This window comes from Glycine soja, chromosome 8 (genome assembly GCF_004193775.1).
Source record: "Glycine soja cultivar W05 chromosome 8, ASM419377v2, whole genome shotgun sequence".
Lineage (NCBI taxonomy): Eukaryota > Viridiplantae > Streptophyta > Magnoliopsida > Fabales > Fabaceae > Glycine > Glycine soja.
In genome coordinates this window covers 7483580-7504446 of record NC_041009.1, presented here as the reverse complement: position 1 = coordinate 7504446, position 20867 = coordinate 7483580, and the positions used below count along the sequence as shown (strand labels likewise).

General features: G+C 34.0%; 5 protein-coding genes and 1 pseudogene across 8 annotated transcripts; 4 read left to right on the top strand and 2 right to left on the bottom strand.

Annotated features, from left to right (window-relative positions):
- The first annotated feature begins 574 nt into the window (after nucleotides 1-574).
- Nucleotides 575-2364, top strand: LOC114421567 (receptor like protein 29-like). The gene has a single exon (XM_028387546.1). The coding sequence runs from the start codon at nucleotides 877-879 to the stop codon at nucleotides 2287-2289; it is 1413 nt and encodes a 470-aa protein (XP_028243347.1). The 5' UTR covers nucleotides 575-876; the 3' UTR covers nucleotides 2290-2364.
- A 2760-nt stretch (nucleotides 2365-5124) lies between these two features.
- LOC114421568 ((S)-2-hydroxy-acid oxidase GLO1-like) lies at nucleotides 5125-20832 on the top strand. Of its 4 annotated transcripts, none has more exons than XM_028387548.1 (12): nucleotides 16061-16204; nucleotides 16969-17141; nucleotides 17359-17483; nucleotides 18487-18533; nucleotides 18723-18800; nucleotides 18915-19039; nucleotides 19170-19236; nucleotides 19360-19422; nucleotides 19505-19574; nucleotides 19676-19776; nucleotides 20085-20189; nucleotides 20410-20832. In XM_028387548.1, exons 2-12 carry the CDS (start codon nucleotides 16996-16998, stop codon nucleotides 20593-20595), a joined length of 1113 nt encoding a protein of 370 aa, XP_028243349.1. In that variant the 5' UTR covers nucleotides 16061-16204; nucleotides 16969-16995; the 3' UTR covers nucleotides 20596-20832. The 4 variants fall into 4 exon arrangements, with proteins under 4 accessions (XP_028243352.1, XP_028243349.1, XP_028243348.1 ...); XM_028387547.1 differs by having other exon boundaries at nucleotides 16074-16204; nucleotides 16966-17141; XM_028387550.1 differs by lacking the exon at nucleotides 16061-16204 and adding an exon at nucleotides 16463-16606 and having other exon boundaries at nucleotides 16966-17141.
- LOC114421571 lies at nucleotides 5490-7221 on the top strand (annotated as a pseudogene).
- LOC114420877 (peroxisomal (S)-2-hydroxy-acid oxidase GLO3-like) lies at nucleotides 7031-8146 on the top strand. Its single transcript, XM_028386593.1, has 3 exons — nucleotides 7031-7118; nucleotides 7198-7328; nucleotides 8045-8146. Exons 1-3 carry the CDS (start codon nucleotides 7031-7033, stop codon nucleotides 8144-8146), a joined length of 321 nt encoding a protein of 106 aa, XP_028242394.1.
- LOC114421572 lies at nucleotides 9324-10296 on the bottom strand. Its single transcript, XM_028387561.1, has one exon. The coding sequence runs from the start codon at nucleotides 10202-10204 to the stop codon at nucleotides 9857-9859; it is 348 nt and encodes a 115-aa protein (XP_028243362.1). The 5' UTR covers nucleotides 10205-10296; the 3' UTR covers nucleotides 9324-9856.
- LOC114420873 (pentatricopeptide repeat-containing protein At4g21065-like) lies at nucleotides 13470-14804 on the bottom strand. The gene has a single exon (XM_028386589.1). It carries the CDS (start codon nucleotides 14802-14804, stop codon nucleotides 13470-13472), a length of 1335 nt encoding a protein of 444 aa, XP_028242390.1.
- Nucleotides 20833-20867: the final 35 nt, after the last annotated feature.

Below are 20867 nucleotides of genomic sequence, written 5' to 3'. Positions count from 1 at the left end.
AAACGTTCACCATACACAGATCAACATATAATTTATTTATAAGAAAAAAAAATAATGCATGAGAGGCACGGGGTACCGGTACTAGTACCAGTTAAAAAGATTCAAACTCATATATACTTAGGAAACATAATAAATAAAACTAGTAATATGCACCTTAGAAGAATGGAAACATCGAAACTGGAAAGGAAATCATAATACTATAGGCTAGTTAATAGAATACTGCCAATCAAACTGAGTAAGTGAAGTGAAAGAAGAGATGCAAAAGTTCATGGATAATGGTGAAAAGTTCTGTCTTTGTAGATGATCCCTGTTTGGTAGCGGCTTTATTACTTTGTCCAAGGCTCTCAGTGTCATGTCTTATGGTTGCAACAGTTTATATGAGTATATAGTATAATATTACTTCTATAATGTTTTTAATTTTCTTTTGTAAATAAATAATTAAGTATTTTATTATATTGTTTTCTTTGTTGTGTAAAAAATTATACAAATATAATTTATATTTCATAAATATACATTTTGACACTTGTGGAAGATTATACTGTCGTTTATGGTAGCCCAATTGTCTACCTATTTCATCTCACACCCTTTTCCATGCAAAATAACAGTCATACTCACACTCAACACAATCTTGGGAGAGGTAACAACAACAGCTCTGGTTTTTCTTTGCAGCCTTCACAGCTAGCTAACACAAAAATGAGAATCTTGAGTTACCTTTACATTGTTCTCCTTTGCATTATTCAAGACTCAAGAGAGCTTAAATAGGGAAAGAGGAACAAGGCCTTTTTCAGTTACCTCTAAATCCAGTTCTTGCAATTCCATTTGTGAGTGAGTTGTTGGAATTGGAATTTGGAAGTAGCTAGGCAGTGTCTCAAATTAATGGCATCCATGTCTCTTATTCTTCTTTGGTTCCTCTTTTTTGCTAGTGAAATGATGTCAATGGGAAATAGTTTACACAAGGGGCACATGGTAATGGAAGAGGAGGAACTGTTGGGATTGTTTGAAGTGATGGATGCTCTTCTGGAAGACCCTTACTGGGCCCAAGCACATCCAAAGCCATGCACTGATACTCCATGGCCAGGTGTTGAGTGTGAACTTGGCAGCAATAACCAACAAATCTTTCATGTCACCAAAATCCACATTGGTCCTGATATAGTCTTCCCATTCTCACCTTGCAAACCCTCAGCTTATCTCTCACACTCCTTGCTGAAACTCAAGTATATAAAAACCCTTTCAATTTTTAACTGTTTTGTTGCTTCACCAGTTACTCTACCCAAAACTCTCTTTGGTCCTTTCTCTTCACTAGAACACTTAGCTTTGGAGAATAACCCTTCCCTCTATGGTGAAATACCTACAAGTTTGGGAGGTGTTGCTGGTCTTAGGGTCCTGAGCCTCTCCCAGAACAGCTTACAAGGAAACATCCCTAGCCAGATTGGTGGTTTGGTTAGTCTAGAGCAACTTGACCTTAGTTATAACAACTTGAGTGGTCAAATCCCAAAGGAAATTGGAGGTTTGAAAAGCATGACCATATTGGACCTAAGTTGCAATGCAGTTGAAGGGTTTCTGCCTTGTTCTCTTGGAAAGCTTCAACTTCTCCAGAAGATGGATTTGCACTCTAACAGACTCAGTGAAAACATTCCTCCTGATATAGGAAACCTCAAGAGGTTAGTCTTGCTTGATTTGAGTCATAATTTTATTGTAGGGCCTATTAGTGAAACCTTCTCAAGTTTAGACCTTTTGGAATATTTACTCATTGATGACAACCCCATTAAAGGAGGGATACCCCAGTTCATAGGGAAGCTTAAGAAGCTCAAATCATTGAGTTTATCAGGGTGTGGATTAACAGGTTCTATACCCTACTCTTTCTCTTCCTTGAAAAATCTTACAGCTCTCTCCTTAGGTAACAATAGTCTTATTGGACAAGTTCCTCCAAATTTGGGTTCACTCCCAAGCCTAGATCAACTGAATATCAGCCACAACAAGCTGAGTGGGGTTCTAGAGCTACCTGGTGACTTCATTCAAAAGTTAGGTAAAAGATTGGATTTAAGAGGAAACAGTGAACTCTGCATCAATGATCAGTCAAAGAAGAAGAACCTCTCTTCTTACTTGGAAATCCCTTCTTGTTTGAACACACGACAGAGAAATGATGATAATTATTTTGCCGGTGGACCACTTCAAGATCTTTCAGGACTAAAGCCGTCTTGGTATGATAGCAACCCAAGTTCATGTTCATCATGGCCTAATGATCTACATGTCATCATATTTACCTTGGTTTTAAACCTGGTTATCTGATTCCTGAATATCATTTTGTGTAACACTAGAAATTAATATTATATAAATGTTATTCTACTCTTTTTTCTTTGGTCAGCCATATAAATAAATGTTCTACTCTTGCCTCCTGAATCTTATAATTAAATATCATCTAAAGATCATTTTCTTGTTGGAAACGTGCATAGAAATTATTGCTTATTATTCGTGTATAAAGTCGCATGCATTGCAATGCTTGGTGGCACCTTATTAGTGACTTCAATAATAGATATAGGATTGCATGCATTACGCAATGGTGAAAAAAGAAAAAGAGAATCAAATTTGGTCTTTCATATTTGATTTTGTTTTATAATTTTTTTGAAAAGCTGGGTCACAAATGTGAAATGTCAAGGCCTTTTACCGAGTGTTGTTGTCTATAGCAGCCTTTAGCAAAAGTAGGAGGCAGGAGTGTCGGTTCTGACATTAATGAGAGCATGCTGCATTGCTGCAACACCCTGGTTACTGGCACCATGAAAAAAGATTCCCACCTCAGCACTTGTTTTGATGTGTTGGGAGAGACAGAGAATCTTATGAGAAATTCTCAATCTTTTTACCTTCAACTTGCAAAGTTTTAACACAATGAGTAGAACGTAGTATATATATAATTTTGTAGTATGATTTTATGCAAGTTAGACTAGAACTTCACAAGTCATCATTCAATCTGTCTTAGCAATGAATGCTACGTACTTATCACTTGGTTAAAGTGAAAAGAAACACTAAATCGATCGTAATCAATCAATTTTTATTTAAATATTCAACTAGTAATTTGTTTGTGTTTTTTTTACAAGAAAAAATGTTTTTTAAAATCAAAAGATGTTTGAAAGAAATTAATAACTATACAAGTTTTTCAAAACCGATAAAAAAAAGCTTAAAAAGATAAGTTATGTTTTCCAGAAGTGAAACACGACATTTGAAAGGAAAAAAAATCCCAAAATTATTTTTTGAGCTGAAACAAACGTTTCTTAAATCAGTTACAAGTTACAACTGTAAACAAAGATAATGTTTTTCTATCTATAATGAAGAGATAGACTTTCATAAACTGATCGTTCATTTCAATATCTCTCAGATGACTCTCCTTAATTATGTTGGATTTATTCGACTATTTTCTCTTGGCCACTTCAGTTACACAGCACACACACTACAAAACTTGTTAAAAAGTTACAATACCTGGAGTTCTAGAATTATATATGCCAATATACAGGCAACTATATATTCCTTCCTTAGTCCTTATTTATATTGAAAAGCAACTTCTAGTCTTACTGGAGAAGAAAGAATAATACGATGATTGGGATATATCTAAAGAAAGATTCAGTAGAAAAAGCCTCAATAGATCTTGGCATTCGTAAACATATTTAAATTTAGTTTGGAAAATATTTTGTGAATTTTAATACACACTAACGAATTCTGATGTGTCAAATAAAAAAGGGAAAAAAGTTTACGGAGTAAAAGTAATTTTAGATTTTCCTAATTACTTTAATCTAAACACATGTGTACTAAATTTTCTAACGGAAAAAAAAAATTACATTGAAGCGGCTTGTGTTGTTTATGCATTTGGATCTCCAAACGATGGTGTCGAACATGATTATAGATGCCAAAATTGTGACTAATCTATATAACTCATTTTTTTAGGCAGAATTTGGCGGGATGTACTCAACTTTTGATTTGTCATAAATAAATAAATGGTGAGTTTGTTTAAACTTAAAAAAATAATTTAAAAAAAATATTTTTTTGAGTAGCACATATAATTTACTTCTTAAAAAAAATACTTATTTTAAGTAAAAACAGTTTGAACAAACATATCAAAAGAAATATAAAACTATTTATTTTATTAAAAATAATACTTTTTTTTCTAAAAAAAATAAACTTAAACAAAAAGACTCGGAATGTGTTTGCAACTAGGCAAGTCGGCCCAGCCCAATGGGTCAAATTGTTTTTAAAGAAACCTTGTCACTGATTCATTTTAGAACTCTATAAAACATGCTGGTTAGAATCCCGTCAAAACACAATCTTGAATCAATTAGTATGATAAAAATTTATGTTACACACACTAAGTTGAAAGAGAAAACATTTGACTTGGGCTGAGGAATACGATGATGCTATAAAGAAACCAGAAAAAGTGTCGAGAAAAGTGAAAGAGTCACAAGGCATATCAATGAGCGAAAGGAACACAAAAGGGAAATAATAAAGAAATTGGGTAGTGACAAAATGATGAGTATACTTGTTTTTATTTAAAGAGGTGGCTTAAGTCAACTACAACGAAACTCTACGCGGGAATCTGATCCCTACAAAATCATAGGAGGCTCCTCTCTGCCCTGGCAATTCAAGAGTAGACAATATAGCACCGAGTTCTGTCATCAAAACAGTGCAAGCCCTTCTGTTACTTTTGCCGATACTTAGTGCAGCGTCTAGAGGGGTTTCCAAAGATGCAAAAGGTTTCTTTAAAAATCTGGGGGCTTGCACTGTTTCGATGGCAGAACTCGGTGCTATATTGACTGCTCTTGAATTGCCATGGCAGAGAGGAGCCTCCTATGATTTTGTAGGGATCAAATTCCCACGTAGAGTTTCGTTGTAGTTGACTTAAGCCACCTCTTTAAATAAAAACAAGTATACTCATCATTTTGTCACTACCCAATTTCTTTATTATTTCCCTTTTGTGTTCCTTTCGCTCATTGATATGCCTTGTGACTCTTTCACTTTTCTCGACACTTTTTCTGGTTTCTTTATAGCATCATCGTATTCCTCAGCCCAAGTCAAATGTTTTCTCTTTCAACTTAGTGTGTGTAACATATTTTATCATAAATTTTTATCATACTAATTGATTCAAGATTGTGTTTTGACGGGATTCTAACCAGCATGTTTTATAGAGTTCTAAAATGAATCAGTGAACTTCAGATATATTCATGCTTGCATTTATTGATATTGCATAGCATCTTTGCATTGGAATGCATTTGATATAATTTCATGTTATTTAATCACACTATGCTCCAAACTCAATTTCAGCAGATCCTGCGGACATTGTAAGTAAATCTTATGAAGACGGAGATGATAACTAATGTTACAGAGTATGAGGCAATTGCAAAGGAAAAATTGCCAAAGATGGTTTATGACTATTATGCATCAGGGCAGAGGATCAGTGGACTTTGAAAGAAAATCGAAATGCATTCTCAAGGATTCTGTAATATACTTTTCTTAGGAACTAGGGCCCCATTTATCTGTTCTGGTCCCCTAGAAACCTTCTCTTGATGCATTCAAAATCTCTAAGTTCACCAATCACCTTTCCTTGGATTACTGGCACACATAAGGATGTCCCTCTGTAATGACATTGCACTCATGCTTCTTTTAATTAATTGACTTAATTGCACATTTTACCACTCAATGGTTTTGTGAAAATTACCACCTAAGTTTCTTTCGCGCACTTTACTATCATGCTTTTAATTTTTTTGTGCATTTTACCATCCAAGCTTTTGCTCTGTGCATTTTACCATTATGTTGGTATCAAAACAATGTCCTTTTGAAAAAATTGGTGACAAAATGATGTCGGTTTTAGGTACACCTCAGTACTTCGTTTCACATTGAATGGATCAGTAAAATGCGTGAAAATTAAAAAATATGATTGTAAAATGCGTGGAAAAAAAAATTGGGTTATAAAATTCGCGAAATAATGATAGTTTGGTGGTTTTATATTCTAATCTCACAACATCTATTTGGTTTACTTCAAACAGGTTCCGGCCACGTATTCTTGTTGATGTAAGCAAGATAGATTTGACTACAACTGTATTGGATTTGAAAATATCAATGCCTATCATGATTGCTCCAACAGCCATTTAAAAGATGGCTCACCCTGAAGGTATGCCATCAGATTTTTTGGTCTTTACCAATGTTTTCATGAGTTTCGCAAATAATGGCTTGATTCCTGCAAATTGCCACAGGGAAATGTATTATTTGAATTTTATTTCCAGCGATTTTTCCCAGAAAAGATGTTACTTTCACACACCATTTCTTTTCCTTCCACACTTCCTCTTAATATCAAATTATTATTCTTCTTGCTTCAGTTATGCAAGCACTAATATGAATATCTCCCCTTATCAAAACTGTCAACAATCTTCAGTTTAATACCTAATATGTTACTGTGTTTTTTTTCTTCTCTCAGGTGTTGAAAGACAAAAATGTGGTTGCTCAGCTTGTGAGAAGAGCTGAAAGAGCAGGTTTCCAGGCAATTGCCCTTACTGTGGACAGTCCAGTTCTTGGTCGTAGGGAGGCTGACATCAAAAACAGGTTGGCAACCATTTGGAAATTTCAACCGGAACAGCCTTTCCACATAACTTTACATGGTTCATCACGATTGAATTAATAACTTTTCTACTTTAAGATATATATACTACTGGCATGCTTCATGGGGTATTTTTCAGATTTACATTGCCGCCAAACATGGTATTTAAGAATTTTGAAAGATTGGATCTTGGAAAGCTGGACAAGGTTTGTGATTACATTGCTATATTCCATTATTGGCATGAAATTTTGAAATTAGGTTGGTTTTTTCCATTATTGGTCACTTTATTGTTGTTACTGTTGTTATTTTCTGTTTGGGATTACATTCCAGACTTGTGACTCTGTTGTTACCACTTATGTTGCTGTACTATTTGATCGGTCACTCAACTGGAAGGTGATATAGATATTTCACACATACAATTTTCTAATCTGTGGCACTGAATGTGGAAGTAATACTATGGTAATCTTGCTTCAGGATATCAAATGGCTCCTTACAATAACTTCATTGCCAATTTTATTAAAGGGTGTACTTACTGTTGAAGATAGTAAACCTATCAAATAGATACACTCTGTTGCTTCCCTGTCCATTTTATCTTTATTAGGATTGTTTTCTCAATCATGAAGCCAATTCCATATACTATGCTAATAATGTAGCAAGGATAGCCATACAAGCTGGAGCTGCTGGGATCATTGTTTCCAATCAAGGAGCTCGGCAACTTGACTATGTCCCTGCTACTATTATGGCTTTGGAAGAGGTACTAGATCCTAATCATTTCTGGAATGTTTTAATTAATTGGAATAGAAATGAACCACTTCTAGTGCTATCATTCTTGGTAGTGGAACTAAACTTTTGCCCATTCTTTGCGTGATTTTAGTTGATTATGCATTAAAACTTCAAAGCTGTTATATTTGAATCATTGCAAATAAATAAATAAATTATTAACCGCTTCCTTACTAGTAATGGTTGCATTTTCGTTTTCTTTTAAATTTTTGGGTCCTATTGAATAATGTAATCTTTCAAATTTCTATACATTCAACATAATGGAAATATCGATTGCTTGAGTTGAATGGGTTGTTAAAGCTGCACAAGGAAGAATTCCAGTTTTTCTGGATGGTGGAATTCGCCGAGGGACAGATGTTTTTAAAGCACTCTTGGAGCAGCTGGTGTATTCCTAAGTACATGAAATTTTGATCACATAATCATAGCAAATTAAACTGTCGAATGCTTAACTACAGTATATGTAAGCTTTCTTGCCTCACTGAAGCATATATTCATCATAGAGGTGCAGTTCCTAAGTTCCACAGTGCATATGATCCTGACTTAGAAATTTCCTCAGAATATGGATTTGTCACAAATGCCAATGAAACTTATGGAATATGAATTTCTATTTCATTGTTTTACTAATGTTACATTAGAGGCAGACCCCACATTCCAGCTATTTATACCTTTGTCTTTCATCTCAAATTTCAGATTGGTAGACCTGTGATGTTTTCATTGGCTGCTGATGGCAAGGCTGGTGTAAGAAAAGTACTTCGAATGCTTGTTGATGAGTTAGAAGTAACTATAAATTGATCGTTCATCCATAAAAATTAATCTCTCATTTTCACTTTATAAGTTGTTTTTAAACCTGACAGCATGTGTGACGTGACAATTACGTGATATTAGAGATTAATTTAATTTCAGAAAGATAAGAAATTATAAGTAAGAATAAGTTAGGTTAAACATAATTTTATTTGAATAGTCTTGGCCGATTTTAAAAAATTCAAGGTCTAAACTTTGCTTGATAATTTTGAAAGACAAACTTGTAACCTTTTAGTCTACTTAAAATCTTATTTCATATTAAAGTTCTTATATAGGTATAACTAATCCTAAATTTTCTATAAAAAAACCTAACCTAAACATGTCAATTGATGAATAATCAACGAAAAAAAACTTATGCAGAACAAACTATAATATATGAAAATTAAAACCTACACTATTACATATAAGCATTGAGTAATATAAACTAATATAATCTTAACAATTCAAAAAAATTGACACAATAGTATAAGATTTTAATGTGTTTACATAAGTGAAAGAATAATTTATTTTAACAGGATAATTTGTATAATTTGTATGTATTTAATTCCCATCATATGTGCGAAATTTTCTCGAGTTTGTACGGCCACTAAACTGTGTGAGAGAAAAAAAATAATCTTCACCATAACTTACTTAAAAATCTATTTGTAATAAAGTAGTATTTAAATAGGCATAAATTTTTAGCAAACTATAACCAAGCACAATCTAAATAAATAGATATAATTTGATTTTGGTCTAACGCGAGTCAAATATAAATTCCAACAAACCACGTCATATATTTTTATCCTTATATAATAGTCCTTGAAAAATGGGAATTAGTCAATTGAGGGAGCAAATATCCTTATATACTAGTACTAAAAGTCCGACTCTTTAAAAATAGCAAGATGTTAAATGGGTAAAAAATAAAATAAGGTGTTTTAATTCAGAAAATATATTTTTATTTTTAGTGTATTCATCATTTAACTTAGAAAAGAAGTTAAATCCTTAATTTCGTGAAAAATGTTCTACTTTGATCTTCTATGTAACGTGAGACTTTTGGTTGAATGAAAAAAAAAAAAAACAATACAAAGCGGGGGAAAGATCAAATTCAGATGAGACTAGCGGAAAAAGAATCTGTCCTTTTGTAATTGTAAATCATGAGAATTAAACTCTTTCTACCAAGACAGAAAAATTACCACCAAGCAATACGCTATTTATTTAAATTTTATATTTAGCTATGAACACCAACAGATGAAGTCTAAAAGAAAAGATACATAGTTTCTCTAATAGTCCAATTCCTTAGTAATTTTGATGTTTGACACACCATGACATTTCAATTTTCTCAGTAACAAAGGACAAACACCCGCCATAGGCCAGCAAAGATCGAAACTTGACACTTTAAGCAGCCACAAAATTTTGCTATAGGGCAAAAGGCCCTTTTAGAGAGAGAGACATTGCAAGTTTTTACACCCAAATTCACATAGAAATTAACAGGTCCATTATGAGCTACAGTACAGCAACCAAATGTACCCATATCAACTCTAAAATAAGAAGCACCACACCCCTACACAAAAGTGACATGCACTAAACTATATAGTACATGCAAGGTTTTAAAAAAGGTCTCCGTGACTGTAACACAATCGAAATTGGAACCACATCGGTCGCATTTATCCGATATCAACGAATATGACCGCGACCGTATTTAAAACCTTGAGTGCATGCTAGCTAAGAAATAAGGTCATGCAGGGAAGGTTGGTAAGAAATGAGAAGGAAAAGCAGAAGAAGAACAAAGGCAACACCCCAAGGGGAACCACCAGCTCTGTGGATGGCACTAGGCTCAGATCCTGGCATGGGGAAGCTTATTTGGGTTGCAGTGGAGAGCCAGTGAACAATGATGATCAAGAACAGTGGAGAAATTACCAGCAAACGTTGCAGCAACTCAGAAGCAGTGGCCATGATTGCATCATAAACTATGTACCCGAGAAAGCCACAGATGAGTGCTGTGGCTACTATCAAGAGCCAGATCTCTGAGAAGCTGAAGCCTGAGGCTGCTCTTGTCCCTGAAGAAGCCATGAAACTGGGAGGGAGAGTTAAGAGTCAAGAGTGTGCTGTAAAGTAGTGACTAGTGAGAGAGTACTTAGTGTGTTGTTGTTAATGTTCTTGTGTTGTGTGGAGGGGTGTACAAGGACAGCTGTCTGTTTGTATTTATTTTCAATGGAAAAAATCATGGGTTTCTTTCTTTTTCCCTTTTTTTTTTGTGGGTCTGAAAAGAAATGTTATGTAATTAATTAGGTGAGAAATTATTACTAGAACTAGAAGGTTAAATATATAATAGGAAAATCTCCAAGCCTTTGTGGTGAGGACATGTGAGAGCATGTGATTATGAATAATAATACTCTGGTCAATGTGGAGCATTTACCAGTCATTGTTTGAGATGGTCTAAAATAATTTGGACTTGCTGCTTAGCCATGATTAAGGAGCTTTTGGATAAGTTTGATAAAAAATCAAAATGTTGCCTTTATTTTTTTGTTTTTCATTAGTTAGTATTTTTTATCTTATAAACTAATCAAGAAAGAAAGAAAACATTTTTTGTAATATAGTTACGTTAAAAGAATTCCCAGCCAGATTTGTATCAAACATGTATTGTCCACAAAATGTTCAAGCATCTTAGGGAACTGCTATTCTTACTTCTAAATTTTTTATTGACATCCAAAGTGTGCTTTAAATTTCATTTTCTAAAAATATCTTTGCACATAAACGCGATTCTATTTATAAAATATATAATGAAAATATAATTCAATTATATATTTTTTCAATAGAATCATGTTTCATTTGTTATTTTTTCCCCTTTCCTTTTACATAACAAAAACATGTTTTCATTAATCAAATACATAATATGATTTTTTTGTTGTGTTAAAATATATCATGGAAATGTATATTTTTGTTGTGTATTTTTTTTACTTACTCTTACACAAAGAAAATGTGTTAAATTTTTACAGAAAGAATTTGTAATTGATTGTAGATATGGCTTATCTTTTTAAACCAATCAAATTAATGGTGATAAGTAATCCTTTTTAAACCAATCAAATTAATGATACTGAATACCATTAAAAAAGGATAAACTGTATCTTAATTAATTTAATTTCAATTTTAAAAAGGATAACTTTTTTATCATATAAATTAATTTTTTAATTAAAATTGAATTAATTATGATAGAATTTACCATTTATAAAAAGTAATCAAATTAATTATTATATAAATTTCCTTTATTAATAATAATCAAATTAATTATAATAATATTAATTTGTATCATAATTAATTTAATTACAATTAAAAATAATAATTTGTATCATTATTAATTCAAATTTTAATTAAAAATAATTTATATCACAATTAATTGTATTACACGCACTGGCCAAACAGTAACGTATGGTAAAAATGGAAATTGTCTCAGCTGTTGACAATATGCACAACACTACACTGAGTATATAAATAAAATACGAGAACGTCAAGCTTGCGATTTGCTTTTTGTTCTGGAATAGCAATAATGCTTAATCAAGAAATTAAAGATTACTGGTCTAGAATAAAAGTAGGGAGGAGACATTGCTGTGAATAACCTCACGTAGTTTTCATCATTGGTAGAAGTGACAAGTAAGAAATGCTGATTGCAGTGTTGTTTAACGTGTTAGGATATCTCTGGATATATTTGATTTTAACTCATCCTGATTTTGTGCATGTTTAAATACTGATTAATTAGAAAGCAAAGAAAGACGTTAATGTAGCACAAAAACGTGAAATTTATAACCAACTAATAGGCCCTCTGGTTAAACTTGAAAAATCATTATAATGTGCAAACAAACATACAGTGACAAGATTTATTGGTTGGTGTGAATTTGGGTGAACGTTTATAAATAATGTATCAGAAAAATAATATTTTCCTGCCCCTGTTTCTGCAGCACGTACTAACAGAGTAGAGGACCACTTGGTTTTTCTTTGTTGGTTACTGATGCTGACAATGCTAAATAACTAAACTACCAAACCAAAGAACCCATTGCAAAAGTTTCAATCAATGTGTTTTCTTTCAGACAAAGTAAATCAAAAAAATATTTTTTGCAGAGAGAATATTGTTTGAATATTCTTAATTAAAATTAATTTTAAATATTTAATTACCAATATAAATTTTAATGTCCATATATAATTCTTTATCTAAACTTCTTTTTCTATTAGCTATTTAGATATACATTAACAAATTAAAATAGTTTTGTAATAAATTTTTTCACTTCATGTTAGCAATTAAATTAAAAATAAAATATATGCATAATAATAATGTTTTCACTTTTAAAATAGAACTCAAGTCAAAATCACTCTTTCTTCTAATGAACCTTGCTCGGACTGCCTTCAGCTGGTCCAACAATGGAAAAAGAGAGAAGACCAGGGCCAGTCTTTGTTGCATGGCATTGTAGATGTGTAGGAAGCTTTTGCCCAATTCAAATTCCAATCCTTGTTTTTACCAAAAGACAGGGGAACCAGACAGTACATTGTTTAGTTTCACTATCTTTGACCTATTTTGATTGATGTTGGATTGAGGAGGTCCTTACCAAGTGGATCAGATAATCTCAAACGATGTAATTTCTGCTAGTTGGTTGCATCAATAATATTCAGCATTTTATCCCTCAAAAAAATGAACCTTGCTCATTCATTGAGACTAACCACACATGGAATACGTGTACCATCATTTTACTCCAGTGACAATTTTAAAAATCATTTCAAATTTTGGCTTGACTATCATGAAACGTGAAATGTTGTGGCCCAGCAAATTAAATATCATATATTAAATTCATCAAAATTGGGATTTGCAGAAACCTAGATGCTTTGAATACCAGGTTTTCTTACATCCAGAATGATCTAGAACTCTGCCAAACTTCTTTACTCTGAATAGTCAATAATCATTACTAAAGTATAGAGCCACCATTATTGTCGGTGGCTTTGCATGCTTTTGGCAACCAAAATCACAGAAGTGGTGCTTCCTAATGTTTACTGCATATGTCATTCATGCAAAATTTGTAGCTTAAAACATGAACACAACTTGGAAAGTTGGAAGGTTAAGAACTACCTAAAAAAAGAGTTGAAACCTGAGTTAAACTCATCTATATTTACAATTCCAGGTCAGTCCTAACTCCTAACATCTAACAGTCAGAGCATCTTAATGCATCTATCTATTCTATTTGCAATCAACAAGTCAATGAATACAGGAAGAATGCACATAAAGGGCTCTAAAAGCCACATTTTCTCTGTACCAAACTTATAGCGGATCTTCTTCTCAAAGGTATATTAAATATCAACTTTGCACCTCCACCCAACTACAACCAGGAACTTTCTTCAACCCTTTCAGTTTCATGGCTACCCTCAAGTCATTGGCATCCTTCCATGAAGCACAGGTGGAAAAAACATTAGCAGTGAGCACATAGTTGGCCCCCAACTCAGACTCCAGTTCAGACAGAAAATCATCATCCAAACTAGGAACCCACCCGTGATTTCTGCAAGCCCCAAGAAAACTCCTCAATATAACATCATTGGGCTCCATGGGCATGCCCTTGATGATATCATAAGCTTCTTGAATGAAGCCAGCTCTTCCTAGCAAGTCAACCATGCATCCATAATGCTCAACACTCGGTTTTATGCCATACACTCTCACCATCCGATCAAAATACATTTTGCCTTCATCAACAAGTCCCATGTGGCTGCAGGCCGAGAGAATCACGGCAAAAGACAAACTATCCAGCCGCAATCCACCGTCCTCCATCTGGGTAAACAAAGAGATAACATCCTTTTCTCGCCCGTGATCCGCGAGAGCCGAGATCATGATAGTGCACGACTGCAAATTCTTGTCACCCATTGAATTGAAAACCAAAAGAGCCTTATCAATCTCCCCACATTTAGCATACATCTCAAACAAGGCTGTTCCCAACGCAACATCCATTTCTATGCCATTGCTTGTAACGTACGAATGAATGGACTCGCCGACCCTGAGATTGAGCGTTTTAGTACAAGCAGATAGCAAGCTCACCAACGTGACTGAGTTCGGCTGTTCATTCTCCATCCCCATTTCACGAAAGACGTAAAAAGCATCCAAGGGGGAGTTGCTAGCGACGTAGGCAGCAATCAAGGAGCTCCAGGAGACAACATCTCTATCAGTCATTTCATCGAACACCATGCGCGCGGACATAACAGCGTAGCATTCCGCATACATGTTCAAAAGGGCATTACCCACATGGCGGTGGGAGCGGAAACCGGTCTTGAGGGTGAGAGAATGGAGGGTCCCACCGAGGGGGAGGGAGGAAGAGCGAGCGCAGGCCTTGAGGACGAAAGGGTAGGTGAAGTTGTCGGGGTTGAGGGGAGAGGTTTGGAGGAGGCGGAAGAGGGTGAGGGAGTGGAAGGGTGTTGGGGTGGCGGCGAAGGCTCTGATGAGGGTGTTCCAGGCGAAGAGGGGTGGGAGGGTGGGGAGGGAGTGGAAGAAGGAGGCGGCGAAAGGGAGGGAGATGGTAGAGGATTGTAAGAGGAACTGGGAGATGAAGAAAGGGTGGTGGTCGAGGGAGGTTTTGAGGAAGAGGGCGTGAAGTTGGAGGAGCTGAGTGAGGGTTTTGGAGCGGTGGATGAGGGTGCAGATACTCATTGTCAGGCCTTATCCTCCATCATCAATTGCACTTTGGTTATCATTTTGCCCTTTTCATTGTGAAAAGTTCATTCTGAAATATAAATTTAAATTTCCAAAATGCAATTATAAGAATACAATAGTCATGCCCAACTTATAGCAAAGGTTGGGTTAGGGCTTAAGACTGGCCAACCCATCCAAATATTTTTAACTCCACCGTGATCACATCTTCAACTTGGCTTTGCTGGAATAATTTCATCTTAGCCTTGATTAGGGTATTTATAACTTTGCTGGAATAATTTAGTTTTGACCAAAGTATATTTAACTACATTAATTTTAACTTGGCCAAATTAAATTAATTTTACATAATATTTTTTTAAAAAATAAATATATTTTTAATTTATATGTTTTCATTATATGAGATAACTAGTTCTTAAAAAATTACAATATTTTTTTACTAAACAAATTTTTATTTAAAAGGAGCTTTTAAGCTTTAAAAAATAATAAACAACTTCTATTTTTTAAGCTCTTATTTTTAATTTAAATTTATAAGTAGCTTTTAAGTCAAAATTAATTAGGCTAAACATATCTAAATATTTGCTTAAAAGAATGGGCCCAGGATTTATTGAAAACTAAAATCTAAAATTTAACATTTTTAAAGATTTGGTTAGATGCACAAGTGTGTTTCACCCAATAATAAGTAAAAAATGCTTACTCCACTCAAATACAAGTAAAATTAATTATTTTTTGCGTTAGTTGAGAAAGTGAGTTAATATTATTAATTCTACTGATCACATTTACAATTATAATCTTTGATATCAAAAATAAAAAATAAAATCTCAAATCCCTAACAAAGTAGTTTTTTTTTTTGAAAGAATCTCATCCAATAGTTAATATTTACTTATCTTTAGATTTATCAAACTTTTTTGTTTTGTTATATTTATAACTAAGCTAGGAGGGAGTATAATTTATTATCATTATGTAGAAGAACAATCAAGTAACCTACATACATACATGGTACTTAGCCAAAAAGTTGCTGACAACATACGTTGTACGTAGGAACGTAAAACCATTAACCCATGAAACAGCCAAAATTGCGGCGGGCAATGGTCCACAGCACGATAGCTCACACTTCCACGAAACAGTTTTGTCTTGTTCCTCACTCCTCTCTCACTTCGACAACAAATTCACAAGTGTTTGTCCCACTCTTTTGATACTATAAGTCTATAATTCATGTTATGACGATTCTGATAATATACTCATCATTTTGTCACTATGCAATTTCTTTATTATTTTCCTTTTCTGTTTTTTTTTTGGCTCTGTTATATAGTACCCCGTGACCTTTTTTACTTTTCTCGCCACCTTTTCTTGTTCCATTTTGCTTCATCGTATTCCACCCACCTCGGAGGCCTAAGCCAAAGGTTCCCTTTCAACTTTACCTGGTTTTCGTTCCAAATTGTTTGCTGTCGTGAATTACATATTTGATCATAATTATTCTGTTATACTAATTGATTATGAACATGATTAACTTTGTTTTGTAGTCTTAATTTACTGCTCCTTTCATTTTCATACTCAAAGAATTCGTCGTTTTGGGTACTGTTTAAGGTTTAAACATTTTGAAAGTGTGAATCTTTAATCTCCTGGTTTTGTTTCCATCATGGGTGTCTTCAGAATCTGGTCCTTGCTCACTAGTCAGAATTTGAGTGGGGTAAATTAGAACTGGTCCTGTTTGTGGAATTGCTCATCAGTATTACATAAAGTAAAATGATCCCATAGGTTGGGATATTTTTCCTCTAAAGTCGACACTTGCTTTATAGGATAAAGTAAGTAATTTTACTTGTTGATGAAAAACCACCTGTCAATATTTTGCGCACATACATAACAAATCATGAAAGTGAAGTTTTGATAAGAAAAATTCAGAAGATCCTGCTTTCATGTGGTGGGGACTGATGAATCTTTCATTTGACATGGAATGGTAACTGTTTTTCATATATAAAAGACTATTAATTGTCAAGTTGACAGGATTCTAACTAGCATGTTTTGTAGTATTCTGAAATCAGTCAGTGAACTTAAGATATATTCATGCTTGCATTTATTGATATTGCATAGCATCTTTGCATTGGTATGCATTTGATATAATTTTATGTTATTTAATCACACTATGCTTCAAACTCAATTTCAGCAGATCCTGCGGACATTGTAAGTAAATCTTATGAAGATGGAGATGATAACTAATGTTACCGAGTATGAGGCAATTGCAAAGGAAAAATTGCCAAAGATGGTTTATGACTACTATGCATCAGGGGCAGAGGATCAGTGGACTTTGAAGGAGAACCGAAATGCATTCTCAAGGATTCTGTAATCTACTTTTCTCAGGAACTAGGACCTCCACTTATCTGTTCTATCCCTCTAGAAACTTTTCATTCAAAAAACCTTTCCTTTTGTTTACTAAGGACACATTAGGATTCCCTGAATCCCTGTTTTACGAGATTGCAACATGTGCTTCCTTTAATTAATTTTCATCTTTTTTGTTCTGAAGCCCTTCTCTCAATATCTATTTGGTTACTTCAAACAGGTTCCGGCCGCGTATTCTTGTTGATGTGAGCAAGATAGACTTGACTGCAACTGTATTGGGCTTCAAAATATCAATGCCTATCATGATTGCTCCAACAGCCATGCAAAAGATGGCTCACCCTGAAGGTATGTCATCAGATTTTTTGGTCTGTGCCACATTAAGATATTGTCATTACATTTTGTGCATGTTTGGATTAAAGTTTACAAACTCAAGTGAATGAACTTTAATTTAGTAAATTGAGTATGCAAAAGCAACTTTTCCTTTACTTCTTTTTCAAACTGAGTTTCAGTTTCCAATCGAATCCAACTGAAAATCAAACAAAGTTTTTTCTGTTTTACTTTTTGAGCGGACTTTAAAAGCCTCCCAACCGAAAACTAAACATAACTTCAGTCTTTTCTTGTTGTTGTTCTTTTTGTTATATACAAGTATAACTACTTCACTCTCATATGGCAAAAGCCAAAAAGCACTGAGTTAACCATTTCCATACCTTGAGGTGGAATGATTATAGGATGAGGTATAGAATGCCATAAAATGTAGCTTCTTAGCATTTAATTGAATGAGAAGGTATCTTGTGGCTCTTTGAAAGAAAGCTTACGGAGTATGTTTATACTGAAACCAGTATAGGTTCTGTATACTTTAGTGTGCTATAAGCACAAGAACATGAAAGGAGATTTAAAGGAGCTTTGCTAAATTACGAGAACAGAACATTCCCTTCTAAACAAAAACTGCTATTAACCTTTCTTAAATAAGATTACAATCCCATATGAAGCAAATGAATTTATCTTAAAAATCTCAGTCAATTTCATCCAACCATTTTGGGGAGAAAATTCCAGCATGTTAAGATTGTCTAAATTGTTTTGCAAAATGTTTGCAAATTGCAATGAGTATGTTTTATACAGCAGAATATTGCTGAATACTCCAACCTTGACATCATTTAACTATTGTGGTGGTTATTTTTTGTATAACTACAAAGTATAAAATTAATCTGAATTAAACATAAACTCTGCTGATTTTGTTAATGCACAAGTCCCTGATTCCTAATATATTTTTAATAGTAGTTTATTTCGTACTGCAACAGCAATTGAGAAAAGCTTCTGAATTAAAACAAATTATGCAAATTTTATGCAGGAGAATTAGCTACTGCTAGAGCAGCATCAGCAGCTGGCACAATCATGGTTTGGCTTTCACTATATTTGTCATGCACTTTGGTTTTATTTCAAGCTGAAAACTATATTTCTTTCCTTGTAGTTTTATTATTTATTTGACTGCAATATGAAATTTTATATGCCTACTGAACTACATGCATTTGTTGTACTTATTCACTTTCCAGCAAATTAAATTTTATAATTTTTTTTTTATCACAGACACTATCCTCATGGGCTACTTCCAGTGTTGAGGAGGTTGCTTCAACAGGTCCTGACATTCGTTTTTTTCAACTTTATGTGGGTATTTTTTCCTCAGTTATGCAAGCGCTAATATTAATATCTCCTATTATCTAAAATCCTCAACATTCTTGTCTTAATACCTAATATGTTACTGTTATCTTCTTCTCTCAGGTGTTTAAAGACAGAAATGTGGTTGCTCAGCTTGTGAGAAGAGCTGAAAGAGCTGGTTTCAAGGCAATTGCCCTTACTGTCGACACTCCAATTCTTGGTCGTAGGGAGGCTGACATCAAAAACAGGTTGGCAACCATTTGGAAATTTCAATTAGAACAGCCTTCCCACGAAACATTACATGGTTCATCATGGTTGAATTGATAAATCTCCTACTTTAAGATATTTTACTGGCTGGTTTGACGGGGTATTTTACAGATTTACATTGCCACCAAACCTGGTTTTGAAGAATTTTGAAGGATTGGATCTTGGAAAGCTGGACAAGGTGTGTGATTACATTGCTCTTTTCCAATATTTGGTTTGAAATTTTGAAATAACTGAGTTTTTTCATTATTGGTCATATTATTGTTGTTACTGTTACTATTTGCTGTGTGGGATTACATTGCAGACTAGTGACTCCGGTCTTGCCTCTTATGTTGCTGGACAAATTGATCGGTCACTCAACTGGAAGGTGATATAGATCTTTCACACATACAATTTCCTAATCTGTGGCACTGAATGTGGAAGTAATAATATGGAAAATCTTGTTTCAGGATATCAAATGGCTTCAATCAATCACTTCATTGCCAATTTTAGTTAAGGGTGTCCTTACTGCTGAAGATAGTAAGCCTATCAAACAGATGCACATTGTTTCTTCCCTGTCCATTTATCTATTTAGAATTGTTTTCTCAATCTTTAATCTTATCCCATATCTAATAATGTAGCAAGGTTAGCCATACAAGCTGGAGCTGCTGGAATCATTGTTTCCAATCACGGAGCTCGTCAACTTGACTATGTCCCTGCAACTATTATGGCTTTGGAAGAGGTACTATATCCTAACCATTTCTGGAAATTTTATATTAATTGAAATAGAAACGAACCACTTGCTATCATTCTTGCTAGTGGAACTAAAGTCTTGCTCATTCTTTTTTTGATTTTATTTCATAATGCTTAATGCATTAAAACTTTAAAGCTGCTATATTTGAATCATTGCAAAATTCTTTTTCATTGCCTGCTTCCTTACTCATAATCATTGCATTTTCATCTTCTTTTTAATTTTTTGGGTCCTATTGAATAGTCTCCTCTTTCAATTCATGAAACATATTGGAAATAATGGTTGCCTGACTTGAATAGGTAGTTAAAGCTGCACAAGGAAAAATTCCAGTTTTTCTGGATGGTGGAATTCGCCGAGGGACAGATGTTTTTAAAGCACTAGCTCTTGGAGCAGCTGGTGTATTCGTAAGTACATGAAAGCTTGATCACCATCATAGCAAATTAAACTATTGAATGCTTAACTTCAGTATATGTGTGTTTGTTTGCCTTATGGAATATGGCAAGGCAATATGTTCTTCTATTGCATTGGTTTACTAGTTTTTCATTGTAGGCAGATGATCTATTATAATCTAGCTAGTCCCATATTCCTACTATTTATATCTTTGCCTTTCATCTCAAATTTCAGATTGGTAGGCCTGTGGTGTTCTCATTGGCTGCTGATGGTGAGACTGGTGTGAGAAAAGTACTTCAAATGCTTCGTGATGAATTTGAACTAACAATGGCACTAAGTGGTTGCCGTTCGCTCAAGGAGATAACTCGTGACCATGTTGTCACAGAGTGGGATCACCCAAGATTTTCTCCCAAGTTATAAGATGGCAGGACTCCACCTTGTTCTTCTATATTCTAAAATAGAAATTTTAGAATAACCTTTGTTCTTATTTCATGCTTCTGTGGAAAACTTTGTTGTTACCGTGAGTCAGGCATTAGTCATCCATTAGTAATTGCTACTTCATTTTGTTGCATTTGGTGCTAGGATTTGGTACTCTAGAAACATGATTGCCAATAAAATGTACTTTTTTTCTTAGCAAAAGATTAAGTTTTATGGTCATCTATCTCCCATTTAGGTACACAAATTCGATTTGA

Coding starts and splice junctions, on each gene's coding strand:
- LOC114421567 (XM_028387546.1), top strand. CDS start 877: ATGGCATCCATGTCTCTTATTCTTCTTTGGTTCCTCTTTTTTGCTAGT.
- LOC114421568 (XM_028387548.1), top strand. CDS start 16,996: ATGAAGATGGAGATGATAACTAATGTTACCGAGTATGAGGCAATTGCA. Junction 17,142..17,358: donor AATGCATTCTCAAGGATTCT/GTAATCTACTTT, acceptor TACTTCAAACAG/GTTCCGGCCGCGTATTCTTG. Junction 20,190..20,409: donor TTGGAGCAGCTGGTGTATTC/GTAAGTACATGA, acceptor CTCAAATTTCAG/ATTGGTAGGCCTGTGGTGTT.
- LOC114420873 (XM_028386589.1), bottom strand. CDS start 14,804: ATGAGTATCTGCACCCTCATCCACCGCTCCAAAACCCTCACTCAGCTC.
- LOC114420877 (XM_028386593.1), top strand. CDS start 7,031: ATGGTAATCTTGCTTCAGGATATCAAATGGCTCCTTACAATAACTTCA. Junction 7,119..7,197: donor TGTACTTACTGTTGAAGATA/GTAAACCTATCA, acceptor TCAATCATGAAG/CCAATTCCATATACTATGCT. Junction 7,329..8,044: donor CTATTATGGCTTTGGAAGAG/GTACTAGATCCT, acceptor CTCAAATTTCAG/ATTGGTAGACCTGTGATGTT.
- LOC114421572 (XM_028387561.1), bottom strand. CDS start 10,204: ATGGCTTCTTCAGGGACAAGAGCAGCCTCAGGCTTCAGCTTCTCAGAG.